The sequence below is a fragment of the Apiospora kogelbergensis genome, assembly GCF_038363985.1.
Source record: "Apiospora kogelbergensis strain CBS 113332 chromosome Unknown utg000005l_segment0_segment0, whole genome shotgun sequence".
In the NCBI taxonomy this organism is placed as follows: domain Eukaryota; kingdom Fungi; phylum Ascomycota; class Sordariomycetes; order Amphisphaeriales; family Apiosporaceae; genus Apiospora; species Apiospora kogelbergensis.
This window is the reverse complement of record NW_027117422.1, coordinates 2,705,878-2,720,614: the sequence shown is the minus strand read 5'-3', so window position 1 is coordinate 2,720,614 and position 14,737 is coordinate 2,705,878. Positions and strand designations below refer to the sequence as shown.

Sequence of the window (14,737 nt, the reverse complement as noted above, 5' to 3'; positions counted from 1 at the left end):
TGGCCCGAAGTGGAGTCCAAGTGAGATGCTGGCTGCCCTGTCAATTGAATGAATGAAGTCTAATAAGCCTCCAGTAGGGTACTGTCTGTGAATGTAGTCGAGTACGGTACGGGATATGTAGGTGGTAGAACTAACAAGTAACACACCTGCTATGGACAGACGACTGTGGGTTGAGAGAGAGAAAGTATTACACTTTTCTTTATCTCTTTTTTCTGCCGGGTGGTATAAGATGGAACCCGATCGGGTTCTGCGGAATAACCTATGGATTTACAAAGACGGGCACGCGGGAAACTCTGGGAGGTATGTCAGTTGGTTGTTGGTTCAAGTAGATAGTGGCACTGTGGCAATACGCGTACGCGAGCAGCGCCGCTTAATTGCTACGCGCCGTGTTAGTTCTACCACTGACTGTAGTAGGCTTTTGCATGGGCAAAAGCAATCTGGACTTTTCAGTCGTTGGTCCCGATTGGGACTGGTTGTTTGGAGAGCTATGTAAGAGATAAGACGAGAGGGAGGTGGTGGATGCTGGACGCAACAGGTGGGAAGGAGGCGCCTGTCAGAAAGAGAACTGCCACCTAGATGAGCCACCTAGATGACACATATTGATTCGCAATACCAACAGGTTTTTCCATCAACCCGCTTGTGATCAAATGAATGACCAAGACCTGACAATTTGCGGCGCTAGAAAGGAAAGGAGGCCAGCCGTGGTTTTGAAAGAGACGGACCGCGGGATAACCTGTCACTTTTCCTGGCGTTGAATTGCATTCAATCTAGTCCAGCCCGCCGCGTCTATTCTTATGTTGCGAAGCACAGTCGGGCGGTGGTAGAGCACAATACGTATGTAGTGAAGCCTCAACTAGAGGAGCCTACATGTACGTTGGCCAAGGCGTGTGGATACTGCGTACATGGAGGAAGTAGGGCCCATGCCTCGCACCTCGGTTCTGCGCCGCCTATGTCAAGTCGTTATTCAGCAGGTGCAGAGACTCGCAGCAGGATGCCCAGCAATCGGCCTCTAGGCACTAGAAGCAGTGCCATCACCATCTTGGTTGAGCAACGTTCTTGCAGGTTATCCCAAAGATCAAGCCGACCGAGGCTGAATGCAATGCATCACGCTCATTCACACCTTGGGATAGAATTGGGTACTTCGCGTCCAAGTATACCTACCTACATAAACTCGGTACTGCATGTGTACAGGACCGTCGCCTGTCGGGTCTTGGCATTGATCGTGGACCCTGAAGCTGTCACGTTACAGCTAAGTCCGTACAGTACATGCTTTCACTAATGTACTTGGGTTCGTGAATTAGGTCGAGGCTGCGAGGGAGAGTTTACCCAGCTGTTTAGGTTGATGATGGTCTTTGCTCGATGGTGGCTTTACCCAGCACGCCATCAGGCACACTTCCATCTCCTCTGTTCACCTACACCAGCCAGGCTCGTCTTTGGTCTTTTATGGGGGTCTGGGGACGACACGAAACAAAACACATCCAAACTGTCAAACGACAAATAGCACTCTGGGGGGGTGGCATGGCGATTGACAGGCCTGGTCCGTGTGTTCTTGTCATCCCTGTCTCGGCTACTTGTGGGAAACGCCGGGCTTAAGGCATAAGATCTGCACCATATGATAGTAGATTTAATTAAGAGGCATCAATCTAAGGGAGCTATTCGCAGTACTGTACATAAGTAAGCAAGGCCCAGAGCCTAGCTGGCCTACTCTCTTCTGTGGGGAAGAAGAGCATACATAATCCAGCAGGACGGAGCATACAAGCGCGCCTGAAAGGAAGGGAAGATGCAAGGAAGACAGAGGATAGATAGAGTTAGATGGAGGCATGTGTTTCTTTGCAAATCATGTCGTCCTTACACCCGCCAGCTGACAGGAAGGGAAACACTCACCAGCCACCAAGTCGCTTATACAGTGCTGTACCGAAGTGGACTAGGCAACTGCTATGTGCAACTTGTTTGGCTTGGCTGCCAAATCACGTCTGGTTAGCCAGCACAATGTGCCCGCGCAGACGTGTCTCCTAGTTGCCGACGCCATAAACGATGCCACTCAGAAGCGGTTTGGCCAAACAGACGGTCGCCTCGCTTGTGGCCTTCTGTGCTTGAAGGGCCTCCCATGCGAATGTATGGAAAGGGATTTTCAATCTTTACAACTCAGGCTTGTGGCGATGGTGGAATCCTTACCCCCGAGGAATCGCGGCCCACGCTGGTCTGATCTTGCCAACGCGGCAAACAAGATAAGAAAACCGGTCGTGACTATTTACAGCACCAAGCTGCACGCCACGTCTAATCCATTAACCGAATTTGTCCCTACCAAAAGCATGATCGAGCATGCATTTCATGGCCGTTGGCAGAGTGGGTAACTTCGTATGAGGCCTACATGCTGTGCTCCCAAACTGATACAGAGAGTCTAGAGCATTTGCCAGGATCCGGGGCTCTACTGGAGAGAGTACTGCTACCTTTCCCCGCAATCTACCGCACTACATCAGACTCTGGAACTCGCAATGTACCTATATCGGCCAGATGCAGGTGGGATTGCAGGCTCAGTCGCCAGCGAGCGTCTGGGCTTGCACCCCATGATAGGTAACATAGGCTTGCGAGGTCGTTCGTTCTCTCATGTTCTCAAAGCTTATGAATTGACCGAGGAGACGCTGTCGTCGCCACCCACAATGAGAATAATGACGACACTCGTTGACTTTGAAGCAGAGTAGTCAAATCGAAAGAGAAGCGGCTTAGATGGCAGTTTCATCGCAGCACTGCCAGTTTATCGGCCCCAGGGGAGGCTACGCAGAAGCAGCAGGCAATAGATCGTCCTTTCAACAATCGTGCGAGTCGTTTTCAAGAGTCGTTGCAATCGTGTTGAGTTGCACGGGCGATGCATGCAGTCCCACGTCAATGCAGGGCAGCGACACGGCAGTTGAGAGCCAGTGGAAGAAAATGGCCAACAGATACTGTCGTTGCCTGCCATTGCCTGCCGCCTCACACAGCATATTTGGCTCGCTCAGCGCACTGGAATCGCTATTGATGGACTTCGAAATCATGTCACGATCAACCCTCTCTGGCAACATTCATGCATCGCAATACTATCACAGACTCTGGGAATCGCCTCAGTACACCCAGAAAGGGTTTTGCGACCACTCCATGATATCGCCAGTGCAACTAGACATGCTCGGACCATTCTGGTAGTGTTAAGAAGTTGCTTGAGCCGAATAACAGTTCCTCATACAGCCCCCCGGAGAAGGGATGCCCTCTGTTCTTTGCGAAAACCGAATAAGCGTAATAGCCGAGTGTTCCCAGCATCAGACTTTGGGAGCGCAATGACAGGCTTACGAATACAACGTCCGTAGGATACTTGAGCTGCCCCCGTATCTTCAAGCGATGGTGCAGGCGAGAAACGAAGAAAGGGGGGAGAGCCAACTATCTTGGAAGCCATTCCGCCAGAAAGCCGGAGCTATGCGCGAAAGCCTCCATGCAATAGCCTCTGATATCACCCTAGTACCCAGCCGAGGCTGATTGGAACATGCTGATCGCAACCAGGTCTTCTAGAACCAGTATTGTTGCTGGCTCGCAATGTGACTACGAGGGCAACATGGCTGAGGTGGACGGAATACATCAAGTTCTTCGCAGTGCATCAAATCAAGTTCTTGGTGAGTATGGAAATGCCTTGGTGACGGGTGCAGCTACCGCGTCGGGCCTGACTTATCAAAATCACTTTGTGTTGAAAATGCAACCTTTCTATCCGAGCAAGATATGCGCACTTTAGGAACAATATACACAAGAACATTTACAGAATGCAATACAGGTGAAGGAGGACGATGTCCCGCATGCTTCCCACCGCACGGAGAGCTGGGCAAGTCGCATTCAGGGGCAACACTTACCGCGAGCTGGGTGGGTGGCGCTCAAACTCCTTCTTACCCCATTCATCCCGGGAGTTCAAGCATGCGGGCGCCCAGCTCCGGGACGATAAAACATCGGGGCTCAACACGGCCGTTCATTCCAGACGCGGCGACCATAACCGGGACGCAGCGATAGACAGATTTGTGGCATTGCACATGTAATATATCTTGACCCGTGGGCCCGCAGATCCCCATGTAGGGCCTGACGACGCCAGCAGTTTTCACGAACGACACGCTCGAAGCCTGTACTTATCGTGTTGGATAGCTGTCTCCGAATGCCACCTGGGGAGCTTGCATTACAGAACTCAAGCCCGACCGCAACGAAGGTTTCGGGTGGATCGTTACATAGGTAGGGAACGGAGGAAGGGTTCGAGAGGAAGGTTCGTGGTAAGAAGCTAGTTGGCAATGGCCTTCAGTCTCCTGTCCAAATACACTCGAGGCCATGTTAGTGAGAAAGGCCAACACTGGTTATCCTGTAGAGAGATGCACTTGATGATAAGGTCGACTTCATGCGAGCATCATCCCCATCGTGGCGGAAACCAGACCGGTAAGCCAGTTTGCTGCCAGTGAGTGCCGATGTACGCAGGGTCAAGGGAGACGAAGTCATCTGGGCTCTGTGGCAGTACTCTGTGGCTCCGTAATGGGGGCGGTGATCGTCTACCCTGCGATGTCTTTCTCCTGCCGTGGGTGATGCGTTTCTTCACGTAGGGAAGGGGGCAGTGCTGTGTCTGCAATGGAATAATCCTAGCCCATCGTGGATGGATTTAGGGGGAGGAAGAACACAGACAGACACGCATTCGGAGTTTGGGTACTGGTTTGGGCAAGAGACTGGCCTTGCCTGCTCGAGCCTCGAGCGGTCTAGTCGTCCGATGTCTCTCCAACCGTCATCACAAAAACTTGGGGTGATCTCGGATGAAGTGAATGCTTATTCTGCTGCTTCTCTTTTCTCACATCTTGGTTCTCCTAGGTGGATTACGTGTTAGTAGTTTCGCCGTTGGGAAGGCCCCTCTTCTTCTTCTTTGTATTGTCTTCTCTCTTTTCTATGAGCTGGAGTGCGGGGAGGATGGTTTTGAAACCGTCTAGGTTAGAAAAGAGGTTTGAAGTTCGCGGCTCTGTTCCTCGGCTCCTGGCAGGGATCACGATAACGCCGAATAGGAGCACAGACGCCCACACATACATTTGACAAACACACATACACACTTATTGTACGACATGACATTTATCTTTCAGGACGTAACCCGGGGTGTGCTCCGTTCCGTGGCTGATCAGCGACAAGCTTAACCCCATCGAAGCATTTGGGATTTGAACCATCCAGGGAATTACAGTTGTTTCTGAACCAAAACGCAAGAGTACCACCAAGCAGATCTTGGGTGTTTGATAGGCAATTAAGATCAGGGTATGGCACCCTTTCTTTGTCCCTGCTCCCCTTCTCTGCAATTGTACCAAGGATTTGGGGCAAAGATAAGGTTCGCCAGCTCGCTTGGCGATCAACTAAATATCGGACGACGATCTTCCCGTCGTTTTCATGTTTGGCTGCTCCCAGAACGGCTTGCCCAAGGCTGAAGAATGGTTTCACTTTCGATAGATGATGCATATGGCTCGTGCCAATTGAACAAGCTATGCTACAAGCTTCACGTCATACATAGCGTCAGCTTCTTTCTACTCAGCCAAGACTTGTGTCCTTTTGGGGTGATTCGGAGTAGCTTGGCGGTCTTCGCTCAAATGGAATAGCCGGCCTATTGATGCTCGATGCCATACACGACGACCTGCCCTTGAGCGATTGGCTACCACTGTTAGATGTCCTGCGCTGCAGGCTGCCAACGTTAAGTGAATCCAAATTCTTGTATTGAGAATGATGTGTGTAGGGCGGCTCCGCCTACCATTTCATCTCCATAGTTCGACAGCAATCACCACACAGGTGTCGGGATCTATATCCGATAATGTGCTGTATTGAGTAAGTAAGTAGGGATGGCAGTAGACGAGATGAACAACAACACGCTACGTACGAAGATGTGTCATCCAACCTTCGGCATTGCCGATGACGAGTAGACGGGTATCTAGAAGAACGTCGGAATGGTCCACAATAAGCAATGTCACGGAATAGAACGCAGCCATTTCATAAGTGTCTGACTTGTATATCCCCTCACTATCATGCTATCCTGGTATCTAGTCGGATATACTCGGCCTCCTGACTCCAGAGGAGGCAGAAGACATACTACTCACGCCGTCGTATATATCGTATTGTGTGCTTGTGGAACAGGACACCTCGGCTGTGTGAGCTTCATCCTCAGATTGGAACAGTTGTTGTAGTCGGTGAGCTGGGGCTAGGGGCTTCTACAGCTCACATCGATCATCTAACCTGTGACATGCGAACCGATAAGAACGCATGAATGGGGGGCTTGCAACAGGGCAGGGTGTCGATTGGCTGGAAGCAGCCTGACAAACTCCCAAGCCCCATTGTGGTGTTTTGCATTGAATGGTTCGTTCAGTCACGTTCCTTACCACACGTGTAGTCATGGAGCAGCCTGTCTGCGCCGAAACCTCAACCCTTCGGTATGTTCGGTGGCAGGTAGGAGATCGAGTATAGACCAAACCCATCCGGTATTTTGATCTGGAGTAGTTGTCAGATGCGTGTGAGCACGTGGATATATCGCGAGCGTAACGTGTAACCTGGCTGACAAGCTCGCCAACATAAGACGAGTAGTATCGGTAATGGCTTCAGTATATGAGTCGTGAGGGTCATGGGACATCTCTTGACAAGACGGGCTGTTTGAGACTGCTTGGTGCCTATGCATTATGTCCTTATTACGTAGGGCATACTGGGCAGTCATCCATGACGAAGGGCACAACGATCCATTCCCGGCGATCACTGCGAAAACGATGGGAACAAACGCCGCAAACAACGAGGCGCGTTTCGTTCTATGCAGAAAATCTCCAATCGGTGTGAAACTACCTCAATGGACCTCTCGATGTCTAAGCCATGGTCGAAGTTACGTGTAAGTGGCTGTGGCGTGCATCTCCCCTGCCTTTCCAGAGGGTGGCCTTTTCCTATAGACAATAGGACCCATGGGCATAACGATGGATATCCATCGGGAACCGTTTCTGACTCACTGGCTATGCACACCCCACGATGACATTCGAAAATGAATCAAGGTAAAGGCAGCCAAGCTTTCTACTGCAAACGCTCAGACGATTGGGCCTGAGTCGGATGAGATGGACCGGGGAACTATGTACATAATATCTCAACGGTGGTAAACCCAAAATCTTCTGGTGCGCTTTTTGGGTCGACCGTCCCAAAGACACACGGAAGGCACACAACAAGACAGGAGAGAGTCGATGATACCATCAGATAATACAACATGAGGATTCATTTGCTGCAGAAATCAGAATAAACTGTCCTTGGCTGCTTGGCATAGACGGAGGCGGGGTCGAGTCAGGACCGCCTGATACCAAGTTGAAATCGACCCTTGCTCTTAGCAGGTTTCAGGGGTTTTGGGTGCATACAGGATCAGGATTACGGCTTATGCAACCGAAGATGCGGCTCTGGACGGGGCACCCATAGTAGCACCACTAAGGCTATAGCGACATAACGCAAACAAGGACCTAGTCAGACGGTTTAAGAGATCAAACCAAGCAAAATGCCAGCACGTACATCATTGCCTATTGCCGCTCGGGAAACGTTTGCCGTGCGTATGTGGAGAGCCTTGACAGCGCAATTCTCGATTTGCGGCACTGCCGGACGCAACTACTTTGTATCTGCGCTCGGCGCGACGTCCTGCCCGTCACAGCAAACATCGTTGCGACATGGCAATTGTCGATATACGAGTCAAAAGAAGGATTTTCACGTAGCAGGCTGGTGGCAATCCGTGGGCGTCTGACGGAGATGGAACCGACCAAAACTATAGGACGTTGTCTGTCGCGTTCGCCACATGCGCATAGATGCAGAATGAATACCTACCTACCTGTCATGTGCGGAACCAATGGAAACCAGCTCAGAAAGAAGTCAGCCGCGGCTCGTCTCGCGGCATTTTCGATAGAGGCAGAGCTTCCATACGGGGCCATATGGATACAAACACGGAGCTTAGGGTAGAAACACGGGCGTAGAACAATATTGTTTCAATTCTCACAGACCAAACCAAACGGGCGGACTGTTACGAGCGATAGCCAGGCTGGCTTATGACGGAAGAAAAAGCACGGCCTTCCGACCGTTGAGCTGACGCGCTCTCACTCGTGGATAGTTCCGTTTCTGCCCAGTCCCAGTACCATGGGAAGCGGAACTGACCACTGCACTGGTCGATAGGTTACACTGCACTGGACCAATCCCAACACTGCTATTGCTGGAATAGCCTAAGACGCCCGGTCCCTGTCCTAGTTTTTCCCATCTTGCTGTCTTTCTCGCAAAGCACCGAGGAACTTGGCAGGTTGGAATGGGCATGTGTGTTCAATTCAAGGGGGTTAGGTGCGCAATGTGGGTGGAAGACGGAGGTGTGGACGGGGGTGTAAGGAGGGGCGCCTCCCCGGAGTTTGACTCTTCTAGGCCTAGGCGCTGTAGCAAGTCAGCTAAAGTCACTAAGGCCTGCAGGCCTGTTGCCGCAGAGCCGCTGTCTAGAGGAGGTGGGGGTGCGGCAGGCCAATCGAAACCCCGGCTTGCTGACAACAAGCGCGTTGATCTGTAACACGTTGAAGCAACGTCCTTGACAGAATATTTCTCCGTTGTCAAACACACACTCACTTTTGCCCATCTCTTCCTGCCCACTCCTCGAACCATTTCCGATACTGCCATGACACCCCTACTCCCCTCCCCGCCCGCCTGCCTGCAAGCCCTTTTCAAACCAGACCAGCCCGAATGAATGAATAAGCGAGCGAGCACTTTGGCGAGAGATCGTGCAAGCGTGCGTCCCATCTGTCCCGAGGCGCCTGTCAGTCTAGCCCACAACTGGCCCGGCCAACTGGACATTGCAGTACTACACGCTACCGGAACTCTCCCATCTAGGCCCCGCTCCGCCGACCGGCTGTCGAGTGCGGCTGGAACGAGGAGATATGGGCGGGACGAGTCCTTTGCAGATGCCCATTGCGTGCTGATTAGGAAATACCCTCCGTGTTCAGATTCCTCCACCGAGGGGGAAGGAGAAGAAGAAGAAGGGGGACCGCCATCTTTACCCGACCGCCGAAACATCTTGCGATCCAGTCGACGACTTTCAATGGAACGCCAGAGAGAAACAGGAAGAGAAGAAAGAGACAAAAAATTAAGAAATCGTATCCACTAGGAATTGTTTCCAGTGCTACATCCATCCATCTCTGCCCGTACACATGCGAATACCTGATCCGGGTTTCTGTGGGATGTGTGCGTGTGCGCGCGCATGCATGGCTAATGGTACGCCGTTCGTGATGTCAGGGGTGTTGTTTACGATTGCTCCTACGTCCAAACCTGGTACTGCGTGCCTGTTTTCTTTCAATTGGTTCTGTTTTCTGATCCTCGGGTTTGATCTACATCTGGTGTGTAAACACCTCCTACATGGGGCCACCGTTTTTTTTGGCCATCCGGCTCTGCTAGTCAAGAGCTGGACGGACCATGGCTTGCCCGTCTCGAATCTTTGTATCAACAAGATGCCAGACGTATCAATATTGCGATTCAGTCGATACGTATCGAACATTCTTTTGTTGCTTCTATCTCTTCCGATCTCAAATGGCAAGGCCAGGCTATCACTAGTTCAAACGCTGCCGTTGAGCTTGCAACTCACGCACACCCTCGAGCCTAGGCCCAAACCTGACAAGGTCGTCGGCAAAGGGTCTGAACGTTTAGCTTTTGGACCGAATGGATGGCAGCTAAATGCGGATCAAGCCAAGCTTATGCTTCTGATCTTGTCACGCATGGCCCATCAAAACGCCAGGGTCGCCGGTAAGGCTTGTAACATGGCCGTACGTTGCGGTGTGTGTTGCGGGTGTCCACACCAAGAGTCTGATACTGGCCTATCCCGGTCCGCCTGGAAGTACGTACCGGCCCCCTGTCGTGCTTGATACTCACTTATACTGAGGCTGTGAGGAGATGCATAACCATTATAATGCCTCTTGATTCCCCAGCGTCTTTCAGCCTCTTGTTTTGTTCTTTCCTCTACACCATCCTTGGTATACCTGTGCATCGATCACCGACGACGTTGTTGCGCGCCTCCCTTCTTTTTCCTTCTTCTTCGCAGCTAGCGACCACGCTCTTTTGTCCTGTCCAACTGGCTTGGCTGCTTACATTCTTTTTGGGAAAATACAATACCTACCTATCTACATTCGTCCGTTGATCCGATCTGGCTCTTGAACGACCATTCGATCGATTATCCGTCTTGTATCTTTGGATAGTAGTGCCCGGTTTCAACCTCCAAAAGCGTGCCACCACGACAAGTTCCAGTTTGCCTCAGGATAGAGATAGCCTCGAGCGAAGAAGGATTGGATACCAGCAACACGAACCTCCCTCGACTACATATCGGTTTACCACAACATACAGCTTTTATTCCCCGACATTTCGACTACTCTTCTCCCAGCAGCTAGCTCTGCTCCTTTTTCAACGACACCTTTTTCAACTTTCGATTCGTAGGCCGCACCGTCTCACCCTTTCACGATAACAAACACACAACTGCTCGCCAATATGTCACCTTCAATGCAGTTAAACGCCCATACCAACATGGCATACCACCCCACCAGCGATGCTCTTGACCGTCATGATTATGGCATCACCAAGAACCGAAAGCTCGCATCGACAGGAGGAGGCAGAGCATGGAGCGAGGATGAGGTGAGCCAAATCGCCAAAAGGGGACAATGAGCCAATTTACTAATGTGCTTCTATTAATAGGAGGTCTATCTCTTGCAAACTCGTCTCCAGAAAATGCCTTATAAGCACATCGCCGCTCATCTGAAGAAAACCGAGTTGGCCTGCCGCTTGCACTACCACCAGCTTAGCCATGGTAGCAACCGCCGCAAGCGCACCACCTCTGTGTCCTCCAACTCCTCGGGGCACTCCCCGATCCTCCCGGCCTCCATGCCCACCCCGATCCGAGAGGCGGTATCGCGATCCACTTCCCCCTGGAAGCTCTGGCAGTTATGGCCCTCATTCTCCCAGCCAGATCCAACTGCCTAGCATCATGACCAGCGGCACTGATGCCTCGCCCAGGCTACCGGCAATCCTCCCCAAGCCGGTCGCTATGAGCATGTCGCAACTTGGCTACCCCACGCCCGGTGCCGAGACGAGTCGCTCCCTGGCGCCCTCTCCGTTCCCCCAGCAGCAGACGCCCACGAGCCACGCCCCGGCCCTTCGCCTGGACTGCTCCATGCCTCAGCCTCCTACGCACATCGACCTGCCCAGGCTGCACTCCATCTACGCTGCCCACCGCAATTCTTTTTGGGGTGCCGTTGCCAACGATTACGGCACTGGTGCCAGCCCTGCCTTCTTGGAGCAGGCCTGGAAGTCTAGCGTGGCCAATGGCCCGGCCCACACACCAATCACACCGACCACTAGCCCCAACGACCGGGATATTGCCTACGGCAAGCATGACAAGACCCGTATCAGTGCCATTCTCGGTATTGACGCCAACCCCCGCAGCCCTGGCGAGCGCGAGATGGTCCGCCGGTTAGAAGAAGAGCGGAGTGTGGGTGTCGCGGTTGTCTGAGCGACTCCACGCCCATCAACTGGACACATCCACACCCGAAACACGCTGCACTTCCAAGTCAAGGCACAACTGTCATTAGGGGTTTCTTGTCGCCTCGAGAGGTTCAACATTGATCCGAATGTCCAACCTCCCATCGTCGTGTCCCCTACAATCTAGGCAGCTCGGTGGTCAGCGTGATTCCTGGTTACTGTCTACCCATGGTGCGGCAGTTCAGTCAAAGCCTCCATTGGCTGCACCTCACCGGTCACCGGAAAATGGGCGCCGGTATATCAATGGCTCGCTTCGCTTCTTCAATGCGTCTCGACGATTCTTGAGATGTCTTTTTTTTTGCTTTTGGAATATATTGAGTTTACATCGTTTCCCTTCGTTTGGCCCGTTAAAAGGGGTATTTCATGCAGAGGCTCTGGAGCAGGAGAGTCTGGAGTAGCCCAAACGCATCGGCTGGCCGTTCTGGCCAGATCAAGCCACGGCTACTGGCTTGGTGGATTCTTCTTTTCAATTCTTTTCCGAGGATCTTTTGCCTTGGCACCGGCGTTATATTTCCCGTGGCCAATATGATTAACGGCCAGAGTAAACATTAGTCTTATATGGTCTTGTGGGGTGGAGGACGGAGAAGCAAAAGAGCGGGGGCTTGAGGAAATAGCATTTGTACGATAGCAACAGCGAAGCAAAACAACCCCGGAGAGCATGCAACGGCTTGCCTCCGAGGAATTGGTTCAAACAAACACCTCGCTGCCTCTTGTGCATTTGACTGCACCCATTTCCATTGGTTGATCACCTGACTGACTTGGTCCTGTTCTACAACGTGACATACCATTCACGATATTCCTCACGGGTTACGAGCAACTCGGGTTGGCTGATGGTGATGGCGATGAGGCCAGCCCCCGCCCGTCCTCCCCCTGGTGGGGTTTCACGAGAAAATCGTTTTATTGCAAACCGCTTGGTCCATCTAGTGCTGCTGGAATGGCCTGACAACATGGCCAAGAACCACCAAACGGCATAGCCTGGAAGGCAAGTGCTGAAAAGTTATCCGTTCTTGTTTCAATGCATTCGATTCCAGAAAGGCATTCTCTTTCCGGGGGCTGCCCGGAAATTTAGACATTTGAGTACTCGAGGCTCCTCCCCAGTGGGAAGATAGATGAGAGGAGGAGGGTGCATCCCTGTCGTCTGTGCGCGTCGTAGGGGTTGAGGGCCGCTTATCCGGGAGAACAGAACGGAGGGAGAGAGAGAGAGAGAGAGAGAGAAAGAGAAAGAGAAAGAGAAAGAGAGACGGGAAATGTCTCGTTCCAAGAAACCGACAAATTCCTTACTATCCACGGGGGAAACCTCTCTCTTTAAACAACACGCCTCGACCAGTTCCGGTGCCGACAGTTCCCTTCTCGGCAAGGAATGCATCACCCAGCCCGGAGCCATTAAGCCGATGTAGAGCACCGCCCCGCTCCTTACTCGGCTCGTCCTCTTACCGTCATGAGAACAACAGCACCTCAAGACTCCCCCGGGCTCCAGAAAACCTCAGGAAGCAGGCATTCGGAGTGTCACCGAGGGAATCAAACAACAGTTCTCGAATGAATTGTGTAATTGAACACCCCTCATCGTCGTCTCTAATCCCACTCCCTTTTTCTTGCCCTCGCTGCCTCAGAACAAGCCTCAGTCGAAGCGTTATCCAAGTATCCTCCGGGATATCCTCCTATACCTAAGGGCACACAACCACCCATTGGCAATTTCTCTTCGACGTCGCCACATGCCTGGAAGGCCCCGAAGCCAGAGGAGAAATTATAGCCTACAGCCAAGTTCACCGCATCCAAAATGATTTTCTGATGGCGACTTACTGCAAAGCACATGGTATATCGTATGAGTATAATAGAGAACCTGTTCAATGATGGCCCTCACGTCCAAGGAGGTCGGTCTGTTAAGAGAGGTACTCATCGACCAGGAATAGGGGTTGCATATATTGATTGGGATCCACGGAATTCGTTGTCTCCCGCTCAATACCATGACCTGATGGCAAGACATTGGGTTGAATTTATGGAAGCAGACTCTCAGATATACTCAAGTTTGCTCTTTTGCTGCATTGTTAGTAAGACGATTTCAAGCCTTGCCAGGCACCTTTCGCTCCTAGGACAACGGCTTCAGAGGCTCAGTGTCAAAAGTTGAGTTGGAATCCGTAAATCGATGCCGGAAACATTTAAAAGCCAGATGTCTTCGGGGGCTCTTTGCGTTCTATTGTGACACAGGAGGTAGGATAGCCCCTTTGTCTAAGCCAAGTCCTAATGCCGCCTGAGAGGCTAGGGGTTTCCTGTCTTCGTAGTAACCCCCTGACGTTGAGCAATACAACAACAGCTAGATAACAGCGCCATGCCTTTGGACTGTTGGAGATGAGAAAGAAAACGAAATAAGCCAGTCAGTCCTCAGCGATATCATGAGAAGCACCTGTGACAAGCAGTCCTTTTTCATACCCAGCAATGTGCTTTTTGTGCAACTCGAATCCTTCTCAGTATGAGCCAAGGCCGGTAATCTGTTGCGAAGGGTTGCACAAAAGCATTGTGGCACGTGAGATTAGCTAAGTCAGAAAAGAGGATATGACGCAGGAATACACGGGCTATTTTTAGATGTGAGTGGGATTAACTGTAACTATAACTCTTGCATCTAACTCAGATGTGGTAAGTGTTGTGGAGCTAGGGGCTCTATACGGTAGGGATTTAATGATGTATAATTTCCATCATATAGTAACACTTGGCGGGGAGATATCTTGTTGCCTGTGAATGCAAGACTGAAAAGCCCCCATGTGCTCAGCATCAGCACCACGCCCATATGGGATCGTGGCCCCCCGGCTGTCCGGCCTCCCCCGCAACGACGGTAGTCTCTTTGCGGAATTTGCTGACACGAGCAATTGTGGAAACCCGTCCCGTAGCGGTAATACCAACCCGAGCCCTGGCCTACATGTGTTGCTCGTGTGTATTTCTGGACGAACCTCACGTGAGAATCAACCGTTTCGACGGGTCGGGTCGACTGCCAAACAGCAGTCACATACGGAGGCTGCATGAACACCGCCCCCGGCCCCACGGACATGGGAAGACCCCTTTTCCCAACGAGGCCATATCCGTTCCTGGACACGACTGTGTGGTCCGAAAATCGCCGACGACGTCTTCGGACCCCTTCGGACCCCTTCGTGTATTCCTCTTCTCCCTATAGACAAGA

The 14,737-nt window shown here is 51.8% G+C and overlaps 1 protein-coding gene across 1 annotated transcript; it reads left to right on the top strand.

Moving 5' to 3' along the window:
* Positions 1-10,521: 10,521 nt before the first annotated feature.
* Positions 10,522-11,539, top strand: PG998_007475 (uncharacterized protein; the record flags this gene model as incomplete). The annotated part of the gene is made up of 3 exons (XM_066874291.1): positions 10,522-10,665; positions 10,726-10,935; positions 10,997-11,539. 3 exons carry the CDS (start codon positions 10,522-10,524, stop codon positions 11,537-11,539), a joined length of 897 nt encoding a protein of 298 aa, XP_066730236.1.
* Between the last annotated feature and the right edge of the window lie 3,198 nt (positions 11,540-14,737).